This window comes from Colletotrichum higginsianum, chromosome 5 (assembly GCF_001672515.1).
Source record: "Colletotrichum higginsianum IMI 349063 chromosome 5, whole genome shotgun sequence".
Lineage (NCBI taxonomy): Eukaryota > Fungi > Ascomycota > Sordariomycetes > Glomerellales > Glomerellaceae > Colletotrichum > Colletotrichum higginsianum.
The window spans coordinates 1904965-1928438 of record NC_030958.1 but is presented as its reverse complement, the minus strand read 5'-3'; the positions used below and the strand labels follow the sequence as shown (position 1 = coordinate 1928438).

Genomic DNA, 23474 nt, shown 5'->3' with positions numbered 1-23474 from the left:
TCATCAGAGTATCAGGGCCGTCGAGATCCCCATCGCGTGTGTGCCAAGTAGAAATGTACGTAAAGACACATGCTTGAGAGTGAAAGTGGTGACATGAACGATCCGGTACACGCCGTGCCAGGCAATCCTATTTTCCCTTCGCTCATCCTTCCGGTCCTGCTGCTGCCTCTGTCAGTATCGGTCGAGGAGGGGCGTACCTTTTAGGCCGATAGGCACGGCGTAGGATTGGACGGGAGCCCGGCAGGATGCGCCCCCTTTTCCTTTCTTTCTCACTCTCTCTCTCCCCCTCACTCTCTCTTTCGATGCTGGTGCTACCTACAGTTCTGTTGCTGAGGTTTTGCTGCTGCCGCGTGCTCGTCTCATTCTCTCCCCTTATGATGTGTTTTATTTCGGGTACAACACTTACACTGTGCTTTTTTTTTGTACCCGTGTTTTTTCTTCATATTGCGTATATGTGCGACCTCAGGAGGGGTTGCCTTGGCTACGTATCCTAGTCCTATTATCACCATGTCCGTGGGAAAAAAGGCCTCGAACGTGACCGCCGGCTGCTTCCGGTCCTTTTCCCGAGCGACAAGCCTGTCCCCTTCCCTCCTTCCATTTCTATTCTATCCCCCCCCCCCCCTTTGGGATCCTTCCCGCGGTAAACGTAATGTAACGTGGAAACGCTTCCACAAGTTCGAGGCTCTTAGGATCTCCCGGCGACGCTCCAAGCGATGTTCCTGGGGTTAGGTCACAATGACATGAGAAACGGGCCACGCACAAAACAAGGCCATTATTGGGCACCTGCTATCTCCCCATGTCTCGTAAGAAAGGACGCCTGGCCGTCTGCCGGAACCCAGGCTTGACCCGGAAAGCCTTCTCCGGTATCGCTCCGTCTCCCTCCCGTATTTCCCTGAATTGATGACTTGGGGCCCGCGATAATGACATGTCAAACGCCCCTGTCGCAGCGGGAAAAGCTACCGTTGTTTTCGCCTCACTAGGCCATGGCGCCGCTCATCAGTCGGTCCATGGCATCCATAGCACTCTCCTCCTCCTCAACATGTATCTCATCTCCACCAGTAGTATCGACGCCCTCGGGTGGCTGTAAGACCTTGTTGTCATCCTCCTTCGTGGGGCTCCCAAACACCTCCAAGAGCTCGCCCCGGTGAACCACTCTTCCGTCGTCCAGCTGAGTCTCCTGTTGTGCTGTGTCTCCCTCAGCGCGGCGAATGGGGAAAGACTTCTTCGTCATGGGCTGGGCCTGAGGGTCGACGGTCGGGGTGATCTTGACGTGTCCAGTGGCAATACGGCCCATGATCCAGTGGAAGATCCACGGAAAACTGGTCAGGGGCATCGAATGTCTCTTGTGTTCCTCGTCTTCGTACTCCTTCGCAAGGGCTGCGTTAACCTGTTCCTCGGTGACTTTGTACATGGCAGCCACGAACGGGGCAAAGTCGTCGTAGTGCCTGCTGCCAGCCTCCTTGTAGCAAATCTCGCGGTATCGTTGTTTGAGCGCTGACGACTCCCGGCCAATGTCCTCGTGCTGCTTGTAGTCGCTGCCAACACGTGGTTTGGAGAGCACAAAGCCGGTCCAGGCTTCGAACTCGGTCTGGACGTCGCGATGGCTCATGAGGCGACGCAAAGAGGTGTCGTATTGGGTTTTGACCTTGCGCGCCTTTCGGAGGATCTCGTCTGAGAGAGGGAAACGGGTCAAGATTCTCGTGTCGAATTTATTTCCGTAGAGAGGGTTGAGAGACTGGTCTTGAATCATGTCATATATCTGTCCAAGAGCGCTTGATGACCTGTAGGTACATCTCCGATTCATGAAGTGAGGCCATGCCTTGGGATGTAGGTCTGGCGGGAATTTGGCTGGGTCCGCTGTTTTGACATAGTCGACCGCCTTAGAATGAAGCTCTGCCAGCTTCAGGCCTGGCAACGTCTGTTAGCATCTGCTATGCATTCAGCGGTTATATCGAGGTAAGGCAGGTACTCACATCTGTGATCTTTGGCTCCTACTCTGGAGTGGTCAGCCAGCGCCAGATGCGCAGTTGCAACTAAAGCCAGGCAGTCGTTCTGGATGTACCGAACGAAGAATGTTCTTAGATCAGATACTTTGACGAACCCGCGCCTCAGCACCTTGGCCCTCGGCGCGATGTAGTTCATTGGCGGATGATGCCATTCTCGAGGAATGAGATCAGGGTTCCAGATCACAAAAAAGTCGTCGCCGTCCAGGTCTCCTCCTGAAAGCATGCTGGGCACATCTCTGTCGCCAATGCTAGGAAACACTACAACGTTCTTGAGGTGATGGAGAGTGGGAACGTCGACCGCTTCCACAACTCGGATATCACCGGGATGAAGTGACGGATTGCGCCCGACAATGCATACTCCAGTGACGCAATAGTGTTTTCCGTCTTCGGAGTTCGGAATCTGCAGGAATATCTGGGGAAGGTCATGAATGTTTCGCGTGGTCTTCCCCTCGGTGGCCTTCGAGTGACCTCGCAGTATTCCCGTTTCATCGAGGCATCCGAGAAGGAAAGCGCTCTGTTCAATAATCACCCGAGCCTTCTCCTTTAGCAGCTTCATGGACCAGATTCGCCAGAGGTTCAAGATCGTAAGAACAAACGGCTCTTGCACCTCCTTGTCCATGAAACCCCAGCAGACGAGATCCTTGATCGTCAAGGAAGTCATGTTCTCGTCGATGTACTTGCCCAGCAGACCTGTAGCCGCAACCTGATCATCCATGGCCTTCTCGTAGTTCTGAATCTGCTGTTTGGCAAGCTTCAAGATGGGTTCGCTCTTAACGCCGAGAGTGGTAAGAATAGTAATCGTCTGTCGGTTCAGGGTGGCAACCGAGTACTGTGCAGACTTGATGATTTCCAATCCGTTGAACTGCGCCTTGAACTTTTCTTGGGAAGGTCGAATATGTACTTCGAGTCCCTTTGCATCGGGCCAGACGGCCAGCATGCCTTTGCAGCCGCCCATGCGGAACTGGAAAGCAGACGGTATGCCGACTGCTTCCTGGCCCATCTCGTTAACTACCATCTCTGCTAGGAGTTTCGAAATCTTGCCCACGCCGTCGCTGAAACAGTATTCGCCCCTTTGGATGTCTTTGGCTTGTTCGATGCGAGGAACAGTAATTCCGCGTATCTCCCTTGTTGTCGAGAAGCACTGACCAATGCGAGCGGCATATTTTGCGACGTTTTTGATGTGGTTGAATTCGCCCATCCATTTCCGAATATCGTCACAAGTAACATAGTCCGTTGGGCAAAAAAAGTAAACCGCGCACTCCCGAATCTGCGAATTTCCAAAGGCCAAGAATTCGTAGATGCGATTGCCAATCTTGATGCCGCGCTTCAAGGCGCGGTAGATCCTGTCGAAGACCTCATCACCGGCGTCATTGTATATTTTGCCTTTATACAGCTCATCCGTGAATTGGACCCTGATGAAGCGGTCTTGATGAGAGCTGTATTTTCGAAGAACTCTGTTCGATGCTTCTACACTTGGGGAGCAGAAATGCATGGTCGATGGTGTGACGATGACTTTCCGAATAGTGGTGCAGTAGTACGGCATGCTGGCATTTGGAAAGAAGAACCGGGCCTCTTCATTTTTAAACATTTCCATCGGGTTCCATACCCTCGCTCCTTGATCTGCAAAGTATTCAAGCATCCACTTTGCTCGGTTCTTGTCCATGCGATGTAGCTGATTGACGAACTCCTGAGTGATGGCATACTCAGAGAGAACGCCGCGAGAGATGCAGACTTCTAGCTGATAGAAGACCTCGAATTTCAGATCATCGGATGCCGGGGCGAGGGACAGAGGTGCGAGAGACAACAGCGAATGATTTGTGGACGGCTTGCCGAACTTTGAAGTTGTAGGTTGGCAAAGTGTGCTGAGCAGCGCAGAGCGAGAAGGCACAGCTCCAAATCGGTCCAGGAATGTAGTGGCAACGTTATGGGCCTGTAGTGCCTCCAGTACATTGTCGACTGCGTTTTCGGCCTTCTTCATAATGAATCGAAAGGTGGTCCAACGGCCAATGTTGATGAAGTCCGGCTGGTCGAAGTCGTATTGCAGAGTCACGGGGAACTCTCGAGTATGCTGCTCATCGTCGAGTATGATGGTTCGACGCTCCCACATATCCAGGTTACCCCACGAAGACCTCCCTACGGCCATCATCTCACGCTTTTTTCTGTTGGCCTTGGTCCAAAACATAGGGGGGAGCTCCAGCGGTATGACCAATGCCATGCCGTTTCCATCGTTGGCTCGAATGACTCCCTTGAGGCGAGAAAAATCTACGATGCATTTGTGGTGAGTAACGCAGTTGTCGTACTCCTCCTCGCCTATTTCGCCCTGGTTTTGGACCGCATGTTTCTGTGCTCGATCCCGAGTGGAAGTATCGAAATAGATGGTGAGGTTTTTTTTCCGGAGATTGAAGTCGATGCGTACACTGTCCGTGACAGACCTCAGCACTATCATCTCTTCTTCTTGGAGTTGCGAGCCAAAATCCAATCGATCAGCTTGCAAGGACATCTTGGACTTGAACCAGATGTCGGGGTTGGCTGGGCTCTTACTCAAACCCTCGTATCTCTGATGAGGCGTCTTGAAGACACTGAGAGAAACCTGTGCGCTTTTGTCTTGGCCATACTTAATAGTGTGGGCTCTGGAAGACCAGAAGTTGAGCTGGGGCGGGGGCTCAAAACGGATCAAGGCGAATCCGTCTCGGTTTCCATTGCGGTCCTCGCCGATCTCGAGCAGTGAAATGTTGCCATGTTTTGTGAAAGAGTTGTATAGTTCAGCCAGACTAACAGTGGAGGGAAGGCGATGGATCTTGATGGTGAAATCCGGCCAAGTCCGCCATGGCTCGGTCTCAGTAGCTTCCATGATGTGAGGGTCTGTTCTTGCTTTCCAATGGTGAAACAGGTGGTTGTTGAATAGTTAATTCGACTGCCTCGTCCAAGGAAGGTGTTGTGGAATAGAAGAAAGAGATGTGGTTGTTTGGTTTTGATAAATGGAGACAGAGAGAGCAGAGGAGGACGAGGGCAGTGGAATGTTGAGAGATGAGAATAGTGTGAGAAGGATAGGAGAGGGCAGGACACAAGCTGAGTTCTATTGAGAAGGTGCGGAGTGCTGTGGTGTGCCCGATGGATATTGCATGCTGGCTTGTGTCTGGAAGGACCGGTGACAGTTTGGTTGATATTATCGCCCTCCTCTGAGTCAATAAAACTGGAAGGAATTGGGAGGTCGTGGTTCAAGAGAGGCTGCCTTGACAGCCTATGACCGGTACATACCTCGAAGAGTGTCTGTTTGGACTCAATGTTTTGCTCGTCGTTATCAAAACCAACTTGTTTCTTTGTTTGTTTCCGAATGCTTGATGTAGCCTATCATGGTCCCAAAGGCGAAAGAGTGGCAGAAAGGATCAGCGGGAGGGAGGGAGTCGAAGGCAGGCTTGAGATGAGCAAGTGGAAACGAGCCGGACGAATTCGTAAAAGAAGCCACAAAATGACCGATAATGAAGGCCGAATCAATTTTGTGAAACAAGAAATCCTGACTTGAGGTACCTAGGTAGGTAGGCGCACATCTCCTCCCTCTTCTTCCTCGCCAATTAGAGGAAGGAACGGGTGGCTGGCCGTTATTGCCAGTTTCCAGACAACAGTTTCCCACACCAGATGCAACTAGCCGTTGCCATCTAAACAATTTGCTTGCTCCCATTCACCGCCTCAAAAGCCTGCATATCTCTAGGTAACTGCTACCACCGTCTGACGATTTCGGCAGTCTAGAACCCACTCGCATCTGTTTAATGGAGCGTCATTAAATTGTCTATCCGTTCACAAACCTGCCGTCATAAAGCTGAGACGGTACCTAGTCAGTTTTGAGTTATATGATTCTTGAGACTTAATCAAAACATGTAGGCTCCATCCAGACTTTTGTTTTCCGTATCCCAATGCCTCTGCTATCACTAATAGCATCGCCCCTGAGTGTTATCCCGGTATGCATTGCGTACTCGTCCTTCTGTGAGCCTATTTGACTGATATTACAGTATCCTTCTTCCCCTGGGTTAGAAATTCGAGTTGCTGTCTGATGCGTCTTCACCCGAATCATAGCTCCAACTACCATGAAAGATAGATACAGTCACGTCGGCCATGTCGAGACTCTAGACAAAGCAGCAGGAAGATCATCGTCTAGACGCTCAAGTTCGTTCTCGAGCCTTCGGGAATGTCGATGATCTTGCCAGGGTTCATGATCCACTTTGGATCCAGCGCGCGCTTGATCGACCTCATCACGTCGAGAGTGTCGGGGCCAACTTCGAGGAGAAGTGACTCTTTCTTGCCCCAACCGATCGAATGCTCGCCGGTACACGTTCCCTCCATGTCGATTGCCCGCTTCACCATGTTGTGAACGCATTTTTCAACCTTCTCCCGCTCTTCGGGATTCGTCCGGTTGTAGATGATGCTCTCATGAAAATTTCCGTCGCCAATGTGGCCCAGGATGCTCGCAAAAAGGCCCATGTCGTCCATCTCCTTCTTGCTGATCTCGATCAGATCAGCCAGGCGGCTGAAGGGAACCGCAACATCCGTACTCCCTATCCGGTGTTAGTTAACGTGGCTCATGCACTGGGACCCTTGCGGCAACTCACAAACTTCTTCTCCTTCCTTTCTCAGTGCCAACATGGACCACAGGGACTCTTTACGGGCAGACCACAGCAACTTCTGCTCCAGGGAGTCCTTGGCGAACTCGAAGTTCCCACCTTTGTGGCCCTTGGTAATCTTCTGGACGAGACCAATATTCTCTTTGACGCCGGCCTTGGTACCCGAGAATTTGAAGAACAACGTCGGAAGTTCCTGCCAAACACGGGGGGCCGTTGCACCGCCCATGTTGACAACCTTCATCTGGACCTCGTCCATGATTTCCATGGCCGCCACGGGGATGCCGTTCCGCATCACTTCTGCTGCTGCTGCCGCGGCATCCCTAATGCTCGGGAACGTCACCACTGCAACCGAGAAGTCCTCAGGAACCACCGCGAGCTTGAGCGTCGCTATGCCTTTGTCAATACTTTGCCGAGGAAACAAGCCGGAATTCTAGATCGGCAAATCAAGACAGCGCAGGAATAAAAGGCGACTTGACGTACCTTCAGTAACAAGTCCCAGTGTTCCTTCGGAACCAACAAACAGACTGTTGAGATTGTAGCCAGCAGACGACTTCCTCGGGCGTCGTCGCGTCTTGACCACGGTGCCGTCTGCCAACACAACAGTGAGGTTGATTACCCAGTCTTTCATGGTGCCGTATCTAACCGCATTGGTTCCCGAGCAGTTGGTACCGACCATTCCGCCAATCTTCGCACTTGGGCCTTTCCTATAGGTCAGCCATCGAGATCTCGGTACCAGAAACACGGCGTTGATCCCTTTCTTACCTGGGTCAATGGGGAAGAAGAGACCGCTCTCCATCTTGGCGAGCTTCTCGTTCAAATCCTGCCATCCGATGCTAGGCTGTACGACAATGTCCATGTCATCCTTATTGAACGAGAGAATCTGGTCCATGAAGGCGAAGTCGACACTGATTCCCCCGTAAGGCGCCGAAAAGTTCCCTTCCAGACTGGAGCCTCCCGAGTAAGGGATGATGGGAACGTTATACTTGAAGCACACCCGGGCAATTGCCGACACCTGCTCTGTTGAGCGGGGGTATGCGACGGCAACTGGCAGACCGTCAGGGTTGGTCGACGACCATTCGGAATACCCGTGTGCGTGCAAGTCTTCCGGATCTGTGGAGATGATGTCCTCGCCGCTCAGCTCCTGTCGAATTTCCTTCAGGGCCTGCCCCGGACGTTAATAACCGCAATACATCAAGGGTACAGACGACAACCGACCTGCTCCATCTCGGCCATGGTGGCGTAGTTTATCGGGCGAGATTGGCCATCCGTGGAGAGCAGCCCGCCACCCAGTGGAAGAAAGCCCGAACTGGCGGAATTGTCTTTGACCGAATTGGCGAGACCCCATCCGACAGTCCCCGTGGCTAATGCCACCGCCAACACCGACTTTCCGCTCCAGCCTCCTTGCGCGGTGTTGACTGAACCGTCGGTGTTGGTTCGGGTGCCGCTCCGTCGAGCGGTCGTTGCCGAGAAGCTCCGAACAGCACGGGTGGCAGACGGCACGAGTTGGGTCCTCAAGCCTTGGCCCAAAAAGGGCCTCGCAGAATATCTGGCCGACATGCAGGCGACGGACATTTACACGAACGCAGATCCGGCTGCTGCTTGTTATTGGCCTACAGTATGACCGGGGGCACGGAATGGTTGAAAGTGGGCAGGGTTACGCTATGGGTTGCGTCGGCGTTGGGATTTGTGCTAGTTCCCCCCTTGGTGGTGGCAATAGGACGTATGCTGCGAGCTTCGACCGCGAGTGTTTTCGAAGTCGCAACTTCACGGTACTTCCGGTTATCTCGTAAGCTAGCAATGTGCCGAGGAGGCCGTCCGTCGGGCGAAAGGAATTGTGGTTGTGTTCGTAAATCGTCTATGCGGGAGGTTGTGCGAAACGAGTCCGTGACAACCGAAGTCAGAACACGAGCCTGGCAGAAAGAGAAAGAGGACGACAGGAGGTTTATATTTAAACGAAAGAAAGCGAACGAATCGTCTCCCCAAGAACCCAGTCGACGGCCAATGTCGCAATCGACCACGAAAGGGAACTAAGCAACCAAATGTTGGGGCATGTGGATATGGTGGATGACAACGGGGCCCTTCGTCTTTAATAACGATGCTTTTGCCCTCTCTCCTGTGACAGGAGTCGAGAGCGTGACCCAACCGTCAAAGTATCTGAACGTACCGTTTCCCACTTTGCAACGAGGTGCAGCCAGGGCAGAGGCAGTGTGTGGATAGACGACCGCTCTCCTCAACCAATCAACGAACCCGAAAGGCAGAATATTGGCCGAAAAAGTCAAGAGACAAAAATGGCGGAGGCCTGGGAGGAACGAGAAGCATGGCCGGCGAGCGAGCATAGATGGAGGCGTCAGCGAAGGTGGGATGCTGGATTGGTGCTCGACTAGGTGTGTACTTGGGAGTACCCTGTTTGTTTGCTAGCTAGCACCAGTACAGCTAGTGTGAGCCCTCCAGGTGGAGCAGCGAACTGGGACTGTCTTGTTGCAACTTACCGTAGACACGACGAAGCGGACGACATCGGGCCTGGACCTTGGGGGCACAACCGAGAATAGGCGGGGACAGTTCCGAAGCCAGTCCTCCCCGGCGAAGCACACGCCAGCCCGGACTCGGCAGAACAGACAATAACAGAATTCGACTTGACGCTCTCGATTCCCTTGCCACTGGGGGCTGTCTCGTGACGCTGAGTGACGCCTTCAACCCACCAAGCCGCAGCAGGGGTATCGGAGTCGACACGGAAAAGAAGGCAAAGTCTGGAGGACCAGAAGGGCACGAGGATGATACCGAGAGTGGAAGACGACAAAGGCTTTCACGTCATCACCAGAAACCGATGTGGGCTGTGATGCAGACGTGACCCCCGTTCCGTGGGGTGGCTTGGAAGCCTGGGGGCACGATGGATGGGGGCAGCAACAAGCTTCCACGGTTGCTGGCCTGCTTGAAGTCAGATTACCAACGACATCCCACCCTCTCTCTATTGGCATTTACACCGACGTAATCAAGCCCTTGGCAAGAGTTACCGGGAATCACCAGCAACGGCCAAATCGATCGACCAACTCAAGAGAGGTCGGGAGACCGCGTGGCCCGAGATAGCCATCAATGTCCTTGCTCTGGGCGCTCTCTCACTCTGGTGCAACATGGATAGCTGGGGCAAGGCAAGGCCGCAACCCTTGGACCTCCAATCAGCATACTGTCCTCAACGACGACGATGAACAGGGGGGGAGGGGGAAGCGCAGGGGGCTGAGAAAATCTAAGCGCTTCCCATGACCACGGTTTCCCGCCTTTGCTGCAGTGGTGAGCAACAAAAGGGCCCGAGTTCTGATGAACCCCCGCGCACCGGGCTTTGTCGGTGTACAGCCCGCAGTGGGGCTCGCGAGGGGTAACGGTAGCCAACGGTGGACGCGGTGGACGCCGAGGACGCAGGTCCGTTGGCCTCCGGTCGAGCACGACAAGACACTCGGGACGGTTGCCGCTTCGCGGCTCTCTGCCCAGGTCTGGTGGAATGCTGGCTCCAGTTTATGGGGTTCAGGCTCGTTACATACACGGCCAGGTTTCTTCCGCGCAACGCTGTGAGGTCGCAGACACTCTGGCGGGTGGATCACCGGACAACACCGGACACGGAAGGGGGCCACATGGCCAGGACGAACAGAAGCAGTCCACCCTAAAACACCGACTCAAGTACCCAGAAACCCGCCTCCGATGGGTTGACCGGGACGGAGGCTGATGTGCACTCGACAACGTTCAGGACTCTAGAGTCTCTCCATCGGCTCTCGATCGGCAACTGTGTTTCCGTCATCTGACACTCGGGACGCAGAAATGACATAAGCCCAATAGTGTTTCTGATGTTGCAACAAAGAGGTGGTAAGCAGCAACGTCGGCTCATACCACGAAGGCTCGCTGGGAGTCACTCGCCGTGTCACACTCACGAAGTCGGGGTAGGTCAGCGACGTGACCCCAGCTGCATGCGTCGTGTGGAACTGTTTGCGCGATACCCCGGACTGGCCGCCGTAAGGTGAAACGCGAGGTCAGGCCTCGCAAATGACTGCGCGACGGACAGACACGCATTCTCGGGCAGCATCCTCACCGGTCTCGTAGAACTACTTCAAAGGAGAGGAGGGAGGGTTTCGACCACTCCGTTCTCGTCCCAGAGCTGTGCGTCTTTACGCTCGTATGGACAATAACAGTGTGTAGGTAGGCTGGCATAACGCCCACTCAGCCCTCTTGCCGACCTGCTCGAAGGATTTTCGGTGCATCGCTAGGCGCGTGCCCTCCATGCTGCAACGCAACCCCCCTTGCCGCTCGCCCTGCAAACCCCAACCATCGAGGGGGTACGATGATCGGCCTAGCTTGGGAGCTGAATCGGACCCCCAGGGGATCTTGCAAAAAGGAAATCGGATAGCCCAGGCAGGGAAGCCGGCGATGGATATCTTGAACCGCCCCCCGACAAGCATTCTGTGAGTCTCCTGGTTCGCGCGGTTCTGGCGCAAGAGCAGCAGTTCGTCTTTCCCAGCCGTTGTCCGCTGATTCTCCTTTGCCAAAGACTGAGAGAGAGACCGCCATTATTAGTTCTGTGACTCCCGTCCAGATATAGCGAACGGCGCATCATTGACGTGGAATAATTACCCCCCCCCCCCCCCCCCCTCGTATCCGACGGCTTGACGGATAATGGCTTACACACCACTAGTCGTGCGTCGGCGAATCTTTCTCCACGGCCAGGGTCCTCCTGACGAGCTCGTGCAGCACACCACCACCAAACGAGGGTTGAAGCAACACAGAGCCTCTTGCCCCCCCCCCCGTTCTATTCGCCATTTCCCGGTGGCTTTTCGACTTTGGCCATGATCTCTCTTCGCGCGTTTCATTCCAGGCCGACATGGCAGTAATAGAGCCTCTAACCATTACCGCGAGCCACAATTGGAACAAAGTGGGTGAGAAAGCCCCAGCTTGAAGTTCTTGCCCAGGCCGGGCTTGATGGTTCCAAGTGTCCGCGTGCCCCGACTGCCCCCTAGGTTCTGGAACGGGCGGGGGAGGGAAGAATGGGCATGTTGGGGGGGCCACTGGCATTGTCATCTCCCAGTGCGCTGCCTCTCACTGGCTACCAATGTCTCATGCGCGGCGGTAAGAAGAATTGCCCGAAGGAGCGATGGCCCACGGAACATGGTTTTTTTCGCTGCAGGACGCTCAGCAACCAGGGCGGTTTCCGCGGCGGCATCCCATCCACGACAGAATAAGAGGTCACTGGCGATCAGTTGTGAGTCGTGAACCTGTTATGTTGGGCATTCCTCAGTCCCACAGTCTTTGAGTCCAGCCTGTATCCCAAAACCTAAGAGATGGGGAGTATGACGACACTGTCAGCTTCCCAATGGCTTCATCAGGAGCGGGGTGAGCACGAAAGAGAATGGTCGTTGTCGAAATAGCGCCCTGGCCGTGACACAAGTGTTTGGCCGCGCGGGTGGCTCGGCAGGGTAAAAGGGGGGGGAGACGAAAGGGGCGGGGTGTTCCACAGTCACGACGCACAGGAACATTCCGAGAGGCTCTTCGAAGAGGGTGACTTCAAGCGGTTGCCCTATCACGTTTGTCTTTACAAGCATTCTGACTGTCCTGTTGGGGTGTTTCTATGGGCGGGAACGAAACTTTTCGACCGCTTTGCTGCTGTGCTCAACCCCCAGTCTAGGGATACAACTTGCCGGCCTACGTTGGCCGCTGCATGTTACCAAAAAAACGACCCCGCGTGAGGTCGGCGGCTCAGGACATCATCAGCTCTTCCCAGGGAAACACGAAACCGCGGCTGCCCATCGTCTTAGAGCCACGGGCGAGCCGTGGCCGCCGCAGATCCGAGAGGGTTTCGAAGCCCATGGATGATTTTTGATACATGACAACATCTGACCTCGCCGACCGAGACGCGAGAATCACCAAGAAAACCCCCCTTGGAGAATCAACGTGGGTGGCCGCGTTTCCAGTCGTGCGTGGTGTGGAAGGCAGGTTCCGTGGGGGCTTTTGGACAGAGATCAACCTAAGGCCTCTAGAAAGGAAAGAGCCAAGGGATTGGAGCTGTTGGCGCCCTCGGGCGCCATCTCTCCAGAGGCCTGGGCGGGCTGGCTAGCTAGGCGAAGGATCCTTTCATGCAGGCTGGGAAAAGGTGAGTGGCCGGAGCAGGCTCGTTGATGCCGTAGTGACCTAGTAAGGCCCTTTCGATGACACACGGGGCTCTAGGCGATTTGGGGATCAAGACCAGACGCGAAATACATGATCCATCCATGACCTAGTCACATAAAGGGACGTCACTTTCAAACAGAAGCGAATGATATATGGGAACTCAAGATTGGGCGGAAGAGTGACCTTCAATGGCTTGGTATTGGCCGCAGTACAGCTATCTGCCGGGGGTAGTCAAAGCCGACAACTCTAAAATCAGCCCTAGACTCCGTAATTCTTTTGATCATGCTCAATCCCATTTTGCCCGACCCAAATAACCGTTTTCGTCCTGGATAGACATCACGAAAATGTGGCTCGGATGGCCCGTCAGTCAACTTCTTGACAAGAACGGCATCCTCACACACACGCAGCAGACTTCCGCTTACGAATCCTTTCTTTTCCGAGAGAGGCGAAAAGCTTAGTTGCCAGCGAGGGCGTTGGCGCGGCGGCGGTCACGCTCCTCAGCGATGGTGAGCTTGACACCCTTGCTCTTGGGCAGGGAGATCCAGGGCTTCTCAGAGCCGATGACGAAGACGTTGGACTCGCGGGTGGCGAAGGTGTTGTCAATGGCGTCCTTGATGTGGACGATGTTGAAACCTCCGTCGTGACGCTCACGGTGAGTGATGACACCGACACGACCCATGTTGCGACCACCGGTGACCATGGCAATGGAGCCAGTGTCGAACTTGATGAAGTCCTGGATCTTGCCAGTCTTCAGGTCGATCTTGACGGTGTCGTTGACCTTGATGAGGGGGTCAGGGTAGCGGATGCTGTAAAGAGCAAATCGAGTCAGCAAAGGGGGTTTGGTGAAGGGGAATACATTACAGCCGTCGGATGTTCGCAGCTCCAATCTCTTGCTTCGTTATCGACCAAGTTTTCGTCTTTTTAACGTTGCTTCCGCTTCCTCCCTCAAGGGGGAGTGAAGACTATGTTTCAGGAAATAGATGCAACAAGAGTACTTTGGGGGTGATAGCGAATCGACCAAAGCTTGATCCAACGGCTGAATGATGGCTGACAGAACAGGTGATGAGACTCACGTTCTCGCATCGTGCGTGACCAAGAATGGGATTCCACCGCGGCCGAGCTGGACGCGCTTGACCTTGCCGAGCTTGTACTCGGCCTCCTCGGCCTGGATCCGGTGGACGGTGAAGCGGCCCTTGGTGTCGTAGATGAGACGGAAGTTCTCGCCCGTCTTCTCGATGGTGATGACGTCCATGAAGCCGGCGGGGTAGGTGATGTCGGTGCGGACCTTGCCGTCGACCTTGATGAGGCGCTGCATCAGGATGGACCTGGTCTCGCGGAAGTTGAGCGCGTACTTGAGACGGTTGCGCAGGAAGACGATGAGCGGCAGGCAGTCGCGGAGCTTGTGAGGACCGGCCGAGGGGCGGGGCGCGTAGGTTCCGGACAGCTTGTCCAGGAGCCAGTGCGAAGGCGCGCTAAGGCGCTTCTGGTGCTTCTTGCTGTGAGGGCATTGTCAGACTCTTTTTTCCTTTCGATGTCGCGACGATCGCAGTTGTCGTTGTGCCCATGAATCTTTTCGCCGACGTCAAGTGGCTCCTGTCTTCTTCCAGCCTCTTCTCGTGCGGCAGATGGATTGACTAGACATCGACGTCGCGATTGATTCAGACGGAGTATGATCAATACTTACAGTCCCTTGCCCATCTTGTCTGACTGCCGGTTAGTCTATGGGGGTATCTGGTCGGTGGGTGTGAAGGTCGAAGTCGAGAATACACAAATTTCGGTCTCGGGACGTGGAGTACAGGAGAGAAAGGGCCAAAATCCTTCTTCCTGTGCTACGCTAGGTTTTTCGAACCCTACGGCTTTCTGTGGGTGGCAGGCGGGCCGTCAGCGAGAGGGGCGGGGCTTCGATAATCCGGTGCTGCCCAGTGGCTGTCATAAGCGAGGTGGTCCGTGTGCCTTTGTCCCAATCTGTTGCCCACTGGGTAGCTACCGGGTTTTCGGCCGCGGTGGGGCCTTTGATGTGCGGAGCAGGACGACGGAAAGGAATGGTGAACCCACGCAAACGAGTCCCGCCCGGGATGCATGCACCTCGACGGCATCAGGCTTACCTAGGCTCACCATGAGATGGCCGATTGTTCAAAGTATTCTGATGCTTGAAAGGCCTAAAAAGCACAGACGCAGGTCAAGGCTGTAACCATCAGGCGATTGGTACGGACGCTTCAATTCACAATGGCTTTCTTGACCTTCTACTCGAACATCGAACAGCCGGTTCCAGGTTTCGGAGCAGTGGTGCTGCGGGGGGCTCACGATCTTGTGCAGAAGAAGCGACTGTAGTTCGCCGTCTAACCTCCCTAATTCCTTTTCCCCATCTTTGATCTGAGGTATCCGATTACGCGCCTGGTCTCCGTGACAAAATTACGGAAATACTATCCTGGTTCAGTGTCCAGAAACGAACTTCGAGGCAGCAAAGCGCCCCGTCCCCACCCCCATGTACGCCACGCAAGAAAACAACCCGCGACGCTTTTTGATTCTAAAAGTTCCATGAAAACCCCCAGCATTTCCGGTTTCCAGGCAAACACCTGGTGTATATGTGCAAAGCATGCGTTAATATCGCGTCTGTGAGGAAATCTCCGGTCATCGAAAATATGTCGAGAGTCATCGCGCAGCTGACTCCACAACAGCCTCTCTCGGCGCCCGATTCCCAACAACAAATCAATCAGGGCGACATCGAGTCAGATGTCTGATCAGGCGCATACCGCGCCGAGCTTCCAACCTGCGAGTCGTCCAACAACAGACGAGAGATGTCCATCTCACCCGCGCTGCCCATAAACGCGGCTGTTGTCGTTTCGCCAAAGTCAAAGGCCTGAGGGACAACGGGCAATTCCCCATTATCAATGACAGATAGTGGCCATCTGGGCAAATCCTCCTTGGAATTGCTCCGGTTCAATGTCGCCTCCATTGGGGGCGGTCTGTTCGACTGGAAATTGTTGGCGATGCTCATGCTGACAGTGGGCTCGAGGATATCACTTCCTCTTCCATCCTGGGGTTGAAACAAGCCTTTCTCAATCTTTGCGTACACACTAGGGTATTTGTTCCGCACCCTATCTCTGAGATCTGTTGGTTGCCGTCCCGAGAGACTGAAGCGTGGGTCTCTCTGAATCTTGGTCCAGGCAGGCCCGTATTTGTCTAGTCCTTCGAGTATCTGTTTATCATCTTGGTCTGTGAAAGGCCGCCGTTCACGCCTGTGAGACTTTTTGAACGGTCCGTGGATGCCCAGCTCGGCCAAGTCCTCCAGCTTTTTCCGATGAGCCCGACTCTTCTTCATCTTGGGGAACGCGTCCAATTCGGCTTGCGTCATCTGTTGGTCCCCCAAGATGGGCTCTTCCTGGGCAATGAGTATGTTCTCGGACAAGAGCCCAGTCTTCGCCTTCGTCTTCGCCTCGGTCGAGGTCGTTGGCGGCACCGCGGAAGACGCAATCTTGGGGTCACTGTTGCTCCTACGCAGCTCATTCGGACAGCAGGTACGGAATCGATCCTTGAGGTCGCCCGCAGTGCGATCGTTGAAGTTGAAGTCGGGATCCGCAAGGATGTCGGTCCATTTGCCGACGCCGTGGCGATTAACCCCAAGAAGCAAGTGATTCGTCTCGGCCTCGGACCACTTCCTCCTCGGTTTCATGGCCTTCTTTCTGGTTTTGCCACCATTGGCTTTTGCATTCTTTGCCGACGTCGACTCGGTCTCAGCTAGTCTCTCTGTCTCTTTTTCTTCAGGCGCAGGAGCGAAGTCTCGTATCGGCTTCAGTTGATTGCTCTCGGGTTCATTAAAGTCGTTGGAGGCAATTGGCGGGAAGAGAGCAGCATCGGGGGGAGGTTCGTGTAAGCCATTGATGATGGGCGGCATAGCCGGCATGACCTGTGGCTGAATTGGTTTTTGTTTCTTGACCGGCTGTGGAAGTTGTACGAAATCGTCCTTGGCAGTGATGGTGCGGTGTCTCTTCTTCGTGGCCGTGTCATCTTTGCTGTTATCGGGCACCTCGTCTAGAATTTTGCTTAGAGAGAAGGAGGAGTCTGTCGCGTCTCGATCTTCGCCAAGGAGTAGGCGTAGTTGTAAGTGCGTAGTGGTAGAGCCGTTAACCGTTACCCTATCCAACGCGAAATCATCATCCTTTCTCGATTCCCGTACCAAGAAGCCGTCATCGATGATTCCAGCATTGGGTGGTAGGGCCCCATGGCTGGTGGCGAGGGACGGCCCGTTGGACTGGTCTTCGCGATGGCTCGTGTCAGGCTCGAGGGGAAAAGGTCGCTCGGAGGGGCGGGAGAAGGCCAGGCGAAGAGGCGGGAGATCAGCGTGAGCGAGCTGCGGCGTGGTCGCATCGTTCAGCAGGTGGATGAGGCGTGGCTCGATGTAGGCCATCGTGGGCGAAAGGGGTCGGAGTGGGCATTTGGTTCGAAATTGGAGGTAGGAAACAATTCTGATGAAGAGGAGAAAAGAAACGAAAAGAGGCGGGGGGAGGAAGGAGAGACACTGGCAGTGGCGTCGATAGTGGAAGTACGACGTGGGAAGACTGAGTGGTGAGGAGTAGGTGAAGGAGGAAGAGGAGTAGGGCTCAAGAAGAATCAAGTCTATACTTCAATCAGGTAGCAGAGGCATTCGCAGTGAGTGACGGAAAGGTGGAGGCCAAGGGTACAAGAGCTAGCAAATGACATGCAGCCATTTCAGGGCCCAGTCTGGCAGACATACGGGCTTCAACAAAAGACTCCCACGCCGAATAGCAAGCTGCAGGGCTCCTCCCGGAGGGATTCGTCCACGACGGGAGTTCCACGTGAAGATGTCTCCACGTGAAGAGCGGCAAATGAGACTAGCGCGGTCGGGACGGTAGTACTTGCTGCTATGGCCCAGCGGTAACATTGAGTGCGCCAAGTAACTTAAATACATGGAGAGTTATCGTTGGTCGATGTTTCAAGACCGGAGAGCAGCCGAGCAGCCTCACTTGAGAGCTCCAAGATAACTCGCTGACCGCGGCTTCAGCTGCCCTCGAAGGCAAAGAGCGAGCTCCTGAACCAGATGGCAGCTCCGCAAAGCCTCAGCCAACAAACATTGAGGAAGGGGGGGCGGTGGCTGCCTAATCAGCCCAAGGGGGAAAGCAAGACAGGGAGGGAGGCACACAGGCCAAGTTGACTTTGGTAGACTGGATGGCTCACCGTGCACGTCTCTCGTCCCACCTTGGGTTCACCCCAATGATACCCCCCTCCTTTTCTCCTGAGCCTGAATTGGGGCACGCGTAATTAACCTCAATTCAGGGCAAGCAAGGTTCGCCAAAGTGCCGAAGACACGCGCCGCTCGAATTGACATGCGTCTGCAAGCTCGCGAGTCGTCCCCTCCCCTTCCTTTTCTCCGAGCGCTCAACGACCGCATTACAATACACTGCACCTCATAGCGAGACAACCGTCTCCCAAAGTCTCGTTCACGTCAATTGCGTTGCAACTCGTCCCTCCACCATTCGGCCACCTCCTCTAGATCCTTGCTTGTCCACCCAATCCTTCTGGACCACTTGACGGCCGCGGCCGCGGGGACCCTCCACCCATTCATCCCTTTTCTGTCTGTCCGCAACAGCCTGTGATACATGACCACATCCGTCGATCGTGCTTTTCCCATACTTTTCCCGTTCTCGTCATGGCATCTGCTCTTCCGGCCTTCCCTCGGCTGGTCTTTACCGTCTTCGAGCCCATCTCGCTGTACGTGTATCCCGTCCTTTCTTACCTGTTTCCTCACCCGGCGTGACTGAACTAATGAATTGAACATCGCAAGCGTCGGCGGTTTCCTGGGCGCCGTGATCAACCCGGCTTGGTTCATATCCGAGCAGATCGTGGGGAGCGCCAGCTCCACCGTCCCGCCCTTGCCGGTGTCGGACAACGACCGTCTCGTGGCCCTCCAGCTCGGCAATATCTACCTGCTCATGGCCATGGTTGGGCTTGCGGTGCTGAATTTCACGAGCGAGATCAAGGTCGTACGCGGTTACCTAGTAGCTCTTTGGATAGCGGACATTGGCCACATTTACGTCTGCTATAACGTTCTGGGCCTCGGTCGCTTCCTCGATGTTGCACATTGGAATGCCCTGACCTGGGGCAATGTGGGAGTAACAGTGCGACCGCCCACCCACCACCCACTCATCCCTTCATGAGCTGTCTTTCTAACCGTCCTAGGCTTTCCTCTGTCTGACAAGGACAGCCTACCTTCTAGGGCTTTTTGGGCCAGATGTTTCTGCCAAAAAGACGGCAAAGAAACAGTAGTGAACTCTTGACGAGCGGGTTGCGATAGCAGTGTTCTCCGGGATACAATATGCAGTTTTCCATCCAAAGGTGTTTATTTGGTCTTGTCTCCAGAGAAGACAGCAGAGATGGTGGATATAGACATTTACAGTCGTCAACACACGCATTAGCTCCTGTCAGGGACAAACTCGGCTTGACTCCACAGCTCTTTGCAACCTGTCGTCGTACGGCCAAGATCCAGTGCCGTCGAGAAGTCGGCATATGTGCTTACACGATCGGCCACTGCCGTTGGGGCTGTTTGCCTAAAGAGGCAACATGACGGCCCATGCCGTTCTGTGCTGTCTCCTCAAGGCACAGTCGATTGAAGTGAAGAACTTGATGCCCGGTAGAAAGATCTTGGGCTGTGCGTTGACGGCGATGATAGACTCCGACAGTACCGCAACAATCGCCTCCTCTCTTCCTTGCCTTACAGCCACGTGTAAAGAAGCGGATTGAACCTGGCCACCCCCGCCAAAGAAACTGACTGCAGTCCGTCCGGTAGGCTCACCCACCTAGCTACGGCAGGCATGGCAACCGAAGCCCAGGCAGCTTGCTCTCTTTGACTACAAACCATCGATTTCAATCGAACAGTATAGTTGCCCTATCGCATCTCTTTCATTCGTCTCCACAGAGGGGTTTCCAGAGTTGAGAGCCAACCTTGATTGTCTGAACCTAAAACCCCTCTCTTGTTGACAATGGTAATACATCGTACAGTAAAGTGATGCCTGCCTCAGGCATCCATCTTAATGGCCTCGACTTAGGTACCTAGGTACCTACCCTCATCTGCATGCTCACCAGGGTTAGGGTTAGAACTTGTTTACCTTTACATCTTCTTACCACCTTGCGCCGGTGACGCGTCCTGCTGCGATTCTTGACCGACCAGGCTGTAAGCACAGACATGGTGCAAACAAGAGCGGGCCGAGGTGCCCCGGACCAGATTGTCGTCGACGACGCTCGTTCGGCGAGGTTGACGCGACGTCGCGTAGACCCTGACACAACGACCACGGAACGCGCCGCCCTGGCCACCATCGCAGGTGCAACATCCCGGCTGGTACGGAGCAGGGGCAAGGAGAAGGTCATACCTTCGAGCGTCACAGAAGAAGAGATGGACGCTGAGGAGGAAGATGAAGAAGATGATGATGGCGAAGAAGTGGTCAGGAACGAGCCGCCAGCACGCTTCAATGCACGACACGTGTTTAAGGGCAGCATGAGTCCGCCGCCGAGCGAAAGTGGTGGGTTACTCTCCATCGCGCTTCTCGATATATGTGCCGTGAGACGAAGAAGTGGATGGTTGGTTCGCTGACAATGCGACAGAGATGGGATCGCAGAGCGCTGCGGGGACTCAGAGATTTATGACCCCTGGATATACCCGGCTTTCGAGTCCGTTTGCTCTTCCCCCTTTTCCGTTCTCACAACACAGAAACTCATGCTGTCTTAGGCATAGCCCAGCCACCAGACCTGTCGCTATCGGCGCGAGCCACACGCGAAGGTGAGATGCAGTTTTATGGCCTGGAAACTTACGGGCACAGCACTAACCGAGTCATAGGCCAGGTGCATTTACCGGGCGTTGAGGACGATGGCGTCGACGACCCGTCCGAACAGGAAGCCGACGAGAGGGAGGACAGAGAGGAGGCCGAGCTTAAGGAGAACGCCCTCGATTCCCTCTGGCACAACTCCGAGGGGTTCGCGAGGCTGCTCCGGAACCCCAAACCAAGCAAAATGTCCTGGCACAGGCTGCTCGATGTCCTCCGCCGCAATTGGTTTGGCACCAGGGTGTTCTTCGCGAAACAAGACGAGCTGTTCATCGACCTTCCCCAGACCGTTCGGCACATCAGCGAGCAGTGCGAGATCAAGGCCCGAGCCGTCACTGTGGGGGCGAACGCGACTGCCTTGCTGGAAGCATTGTCTGAGGCGGTCGCGGATCGCCAGGATGGTCATTTCTTCAGGTTATTTGAGCGTCTGGACGAAGATTTCCCGGCGCCATTCTGTCCCAGCGATGACTGGCATGAGGTTGTCGCCGAGGAGGACATCGATCTCGCGCTGGATATCCGGACACACAGGTTGATTATTAACCTGAACAATCTGGAAGACGAGCGGCAGAGCCCGGTCGACGTGGCATCCAACATCTTCTGCGCCGCCGAGGCGTCAGCCAATGCGGTGGAAGCTCTGCAGAATGGACCCTTCAAGGGTATCAAGGGTCGCAAGGCTGAACATTTTGGCGAGAGAGCGCAGACGGTTCTCAACCTCATCCGTGGAAAGAGCGTTGCCGAGGCCGTTCGGGCTCTGGATGGCAACTTCCCTCTCGAAAGACCGCTCGATGGGTCTCAAGGTGATCCTAAAGCTGCGGACGATTTCACCACCAAGATATCCGCCTGGTGCGGCAAGATCATTGACGAGATCGAAGAGGGCTTAAGGGACTCGCCGCCGTTACCAAGGGAGTCTTCACCGCCAGACTCTCTGGCCTCGTCCATGGCGGCACAGGACATAGTCCGGAAGGACGTGTACGTCGTCTTCTCTCCCCCGTTGCCCTGGCACCTCGAAATGCTAATGCGCTCCCAGGCATGACGACATGCTCTCACGACCCAATGTACACCTCTTAGCAATGCTTTCCCAGCAGAAACAACTATCACAAGCGCCCCGCGCATCCCTAGTCTCGACCAACCCTCGACGGGGCACCACTCGCGAACCAACCGTCAACGGCGGCCTCGACGACTACGAGGAAGACCAAGAACAGAGCCGCCGCGAGCCCTCTCTCGCGTCCACGGACATCGAGGGCATCCTCGCCGACCTTCCCAGTACCGCAATCACCCGCAACAGCATCCAGCCTCCTTCCGCCGATGTCGGTTCCAGCAGCGATCATGTCCCCGCCGCCCCGGTCGTCCGCTCTGGCTTCACCCCCGTCAACGGCGCCAAACGCACGCAACCCCAGTCCCAGTCCCAAGATACCGACGATGGTTTCGAGTACGACGACCGCAGACCCGACCCACGACGCAGGGCTCAACTCGACCGCGACCGCCGTGATATGCCGCCTCCCCCTTCTCGTCCCCGGAAGCGCATTCGTCTATCGTCCACCGCAGCGCCTCCACCGCCGCCACCCCCATCATCCTCAGCCCCTCGTCAGGCAGACTCCATCCCGCCCAGCGGCTCCGCCCCCCTTCCCTCCTCCTCCTCCTCTTCCTCGCGTAGCTCCCTGCCGAGCAGCACAAACAGCAGCGGCCCCTCCTTCCGCGAGCTCAGTGAAATGAACCGCCGCGCCGCCTCCCGCGGCCCGCAGCAACGCGTTCCCTGGTCCGACAGCGACACTCGGCGCCTTATTCGCCTCATTGAGTACCACAATTGCCTCTGGGCGCTCATCGCCAAACGCCAGTTCCACGAGCACCGCGGTTCCGACCCGGGGCCCGAAGTACTGCAGGATTGTATCTTTGACCACCCGCGCGACCAGCAGGCCATCCGGGACAAGGCGCGAAATCTCAAGGTTGACTTGCTGAAGTACGTCGTGTGCCCTTTGTCTTCTCCGCCGCCCGCCCCTCCCCTCCCCCCACCCACCCACCTTGACCTACCCTCCTCATCCTTGAACCTTGTTCCAACGAGACCCAACCATAGTAGTCCTGACGTGTTTTGCAGAGCCGACCTACCCCTCTACCCCGGCTTCGACGGCATCGCCCTCGGCAAGAAGGAGCGGCAGGCCCTCATCAGTCGCGGTAAGAATCCGGATCGCACGGAGGCCGACGTCGACGCGGACGGCAACCCGATGCATACCGAGTACGTGCCCCTCGGCGAAGAGGAGCATGGCATTTAAAGGATGTTTCTTCATTGATGGCCACCGATGGTTTTGCTTGCGTTATTTCTTGGCCTTTCCCGCAGGGAATACGGGACGGCTCGCGGTAGCAGCAGGTGAGAACTCTAGAAGCGGAAAGAGGCCTCGAGCAAAATTGTTGTTATTGTATTGCTACATGGATAAGGGGGCAGGAAAGATGCATTGTTTGAGCTTCGCTTCACTGGGCTCCGAGGCGTTTGTGGGACAAAAGTTGCGTTCGTTTGCAATGGCAGCATTGTTAGTAGGCCGACCACTCAGAGGGGGCTTGGTCATCTGTTACAATCACAAAAAACATTGGCAAGTTACAGTCCTTTCTTTCCAGGCGCAACCGCGAGACCTTCCTCGACGAAGAAGACAAATCGAAATCGTGAATTGAAAATCCGGTCCCTATCAAGGCTGTCCTACAGATGTCGACCGGCGTCTCCTGGTTGGTCACCGTGACTGACCTCAACTGGTGTCTCTGTATCTCTCAAGCCTATTCTTCCAATCGAACGACAGGGCTTTCTCCACCAACCTGCTGCTCTCCAACCGATTGTTGACTGTTTACAAACCCCCTGCAAACCTCAGTCTGCTCCTTCGTCCCCGGGG

General features: G+C 55.1%; 6 protein-coding genes across 6 annotated transcripts; 2 read left to right on the top strand and 4 right to left on the bottom strand.

Annotated features, from left to right (window-relative positions):
* Positions 1 to 976: 976 nt before the first annotated feature.
* On the bottom strand, positions 977 to 4857 carry CH63R_07506 (RNA-dependent RNA polymerase; the record flags this gene model as incomplete). Its single annotated transcript, XM_018302481.1, has 2 exons — positions 977 to 1908; positions 1974 to 4857. The coding sequence occupies 2 exons, from the start codon at positions 4855 to 4857 to the stop codon at positions 977 to 979; spliced, it is 3816 nt and encodes a 1271-aa protein (XP_018157259.1).
* Positions 4858 to 6155: 1298 nt separating this feature from the next.
* On the bottom strand, positions 6156 to 8194 carry CH63R_07505 (Glycolate oxidase; the record flags this gene model as incomplete). The annotated part of the gene is made up of 4 exons (XM_018302480.1): positions 6156 to 6556; positions 6611 to 7009; positions 7103 to 7784; positions 7838 to 8194. The coding sequence occupies 4 exons, from the start codon at positions 8192 to 8194 to the stop codon at positions 6156 to 6158; spliced, it is 1839 nt and encodes a 612-aa protein (XP_018157258.1).
* A 5026-nt stretch (positions 8195 to 13220) lies between these two features.
* On the bottom strand, positions 13221 to 14464 carry CH63R_07504 (40S ribosomal protein S4; the record flags this gene model as incomplete). Its single annotated transcript, XM_018302479.1, has 3 exons — positions 13221 to 13572; positions 13840 to 14262; positions 14451 to 14464. 3 exons carry the CDS (start codon positions 14462 to 14464, stop codon positions 13221 to 13223), a joined length of 789 nt encoding a protein of 262 aa, XP_018157257.1.
* A 1015-nt stretch (positions 14465 to 15479) lies between these two features.
* Positions 15480 to 17174, bottom strand: CH63R_07503 (MYB DNA-binding domain-containing protein; the record flags this gene model as incomplete). The annotated part of the gene is made up of 1 exon (XM_018302478.1): positions 15480 to 17174. One exon carries the CDS (start codon positions 17172 to 17174, stop codon positions 15480 to 15482), a length of 1695 nt encoding a protein of 564 aa, XP_018157256.1.
* Positions 17175 to 18434: 1260 nt separating this feature from the next.
* Positions 18435 to 18942, top strand: CH63R_07502 (Nadp-dependent alcohol dehydrogenase-like protein; the record flags this gene model as incomplete). Its single annotated transcript, XM_018302477.1, has 2 exons — positions 18435 to 18496; positions 18570 to 18942. The coding sequence occupies 2 exons, from the start codon at positions 18435 to 18437 to the stop codon at positions 18940 to 18942; spliced, it is 435 nt and encodes a 144-aa protein (XP_018157255.1).
* A 1025-nt stretch (positions 18943 to 19967) lies between these two features.
* Positions 19968 to 22868, top strand: CH63R_07501 (Myb dna-binding domain protein; the record flags this gene model as incomplete). The annotated part of the gene is made up of 6 exons (XM_018302476.1): positions 19968 to 20301; positions 20384 to 20449; positions 20508 to 20558; positions 20616 to 21570; positions 21629 to 22558; positions 22694 to 22868. 6 exons carry the CDS (start codon positions 19968 to 19970, stop codon positions 22866 to 22868), a joined length of 2511 nt encoding a protein of 836 aa, XP_018157254.1.
* Between the last annotated feature and the right edge of the window lie 606 nt (positions 22869 to 23474).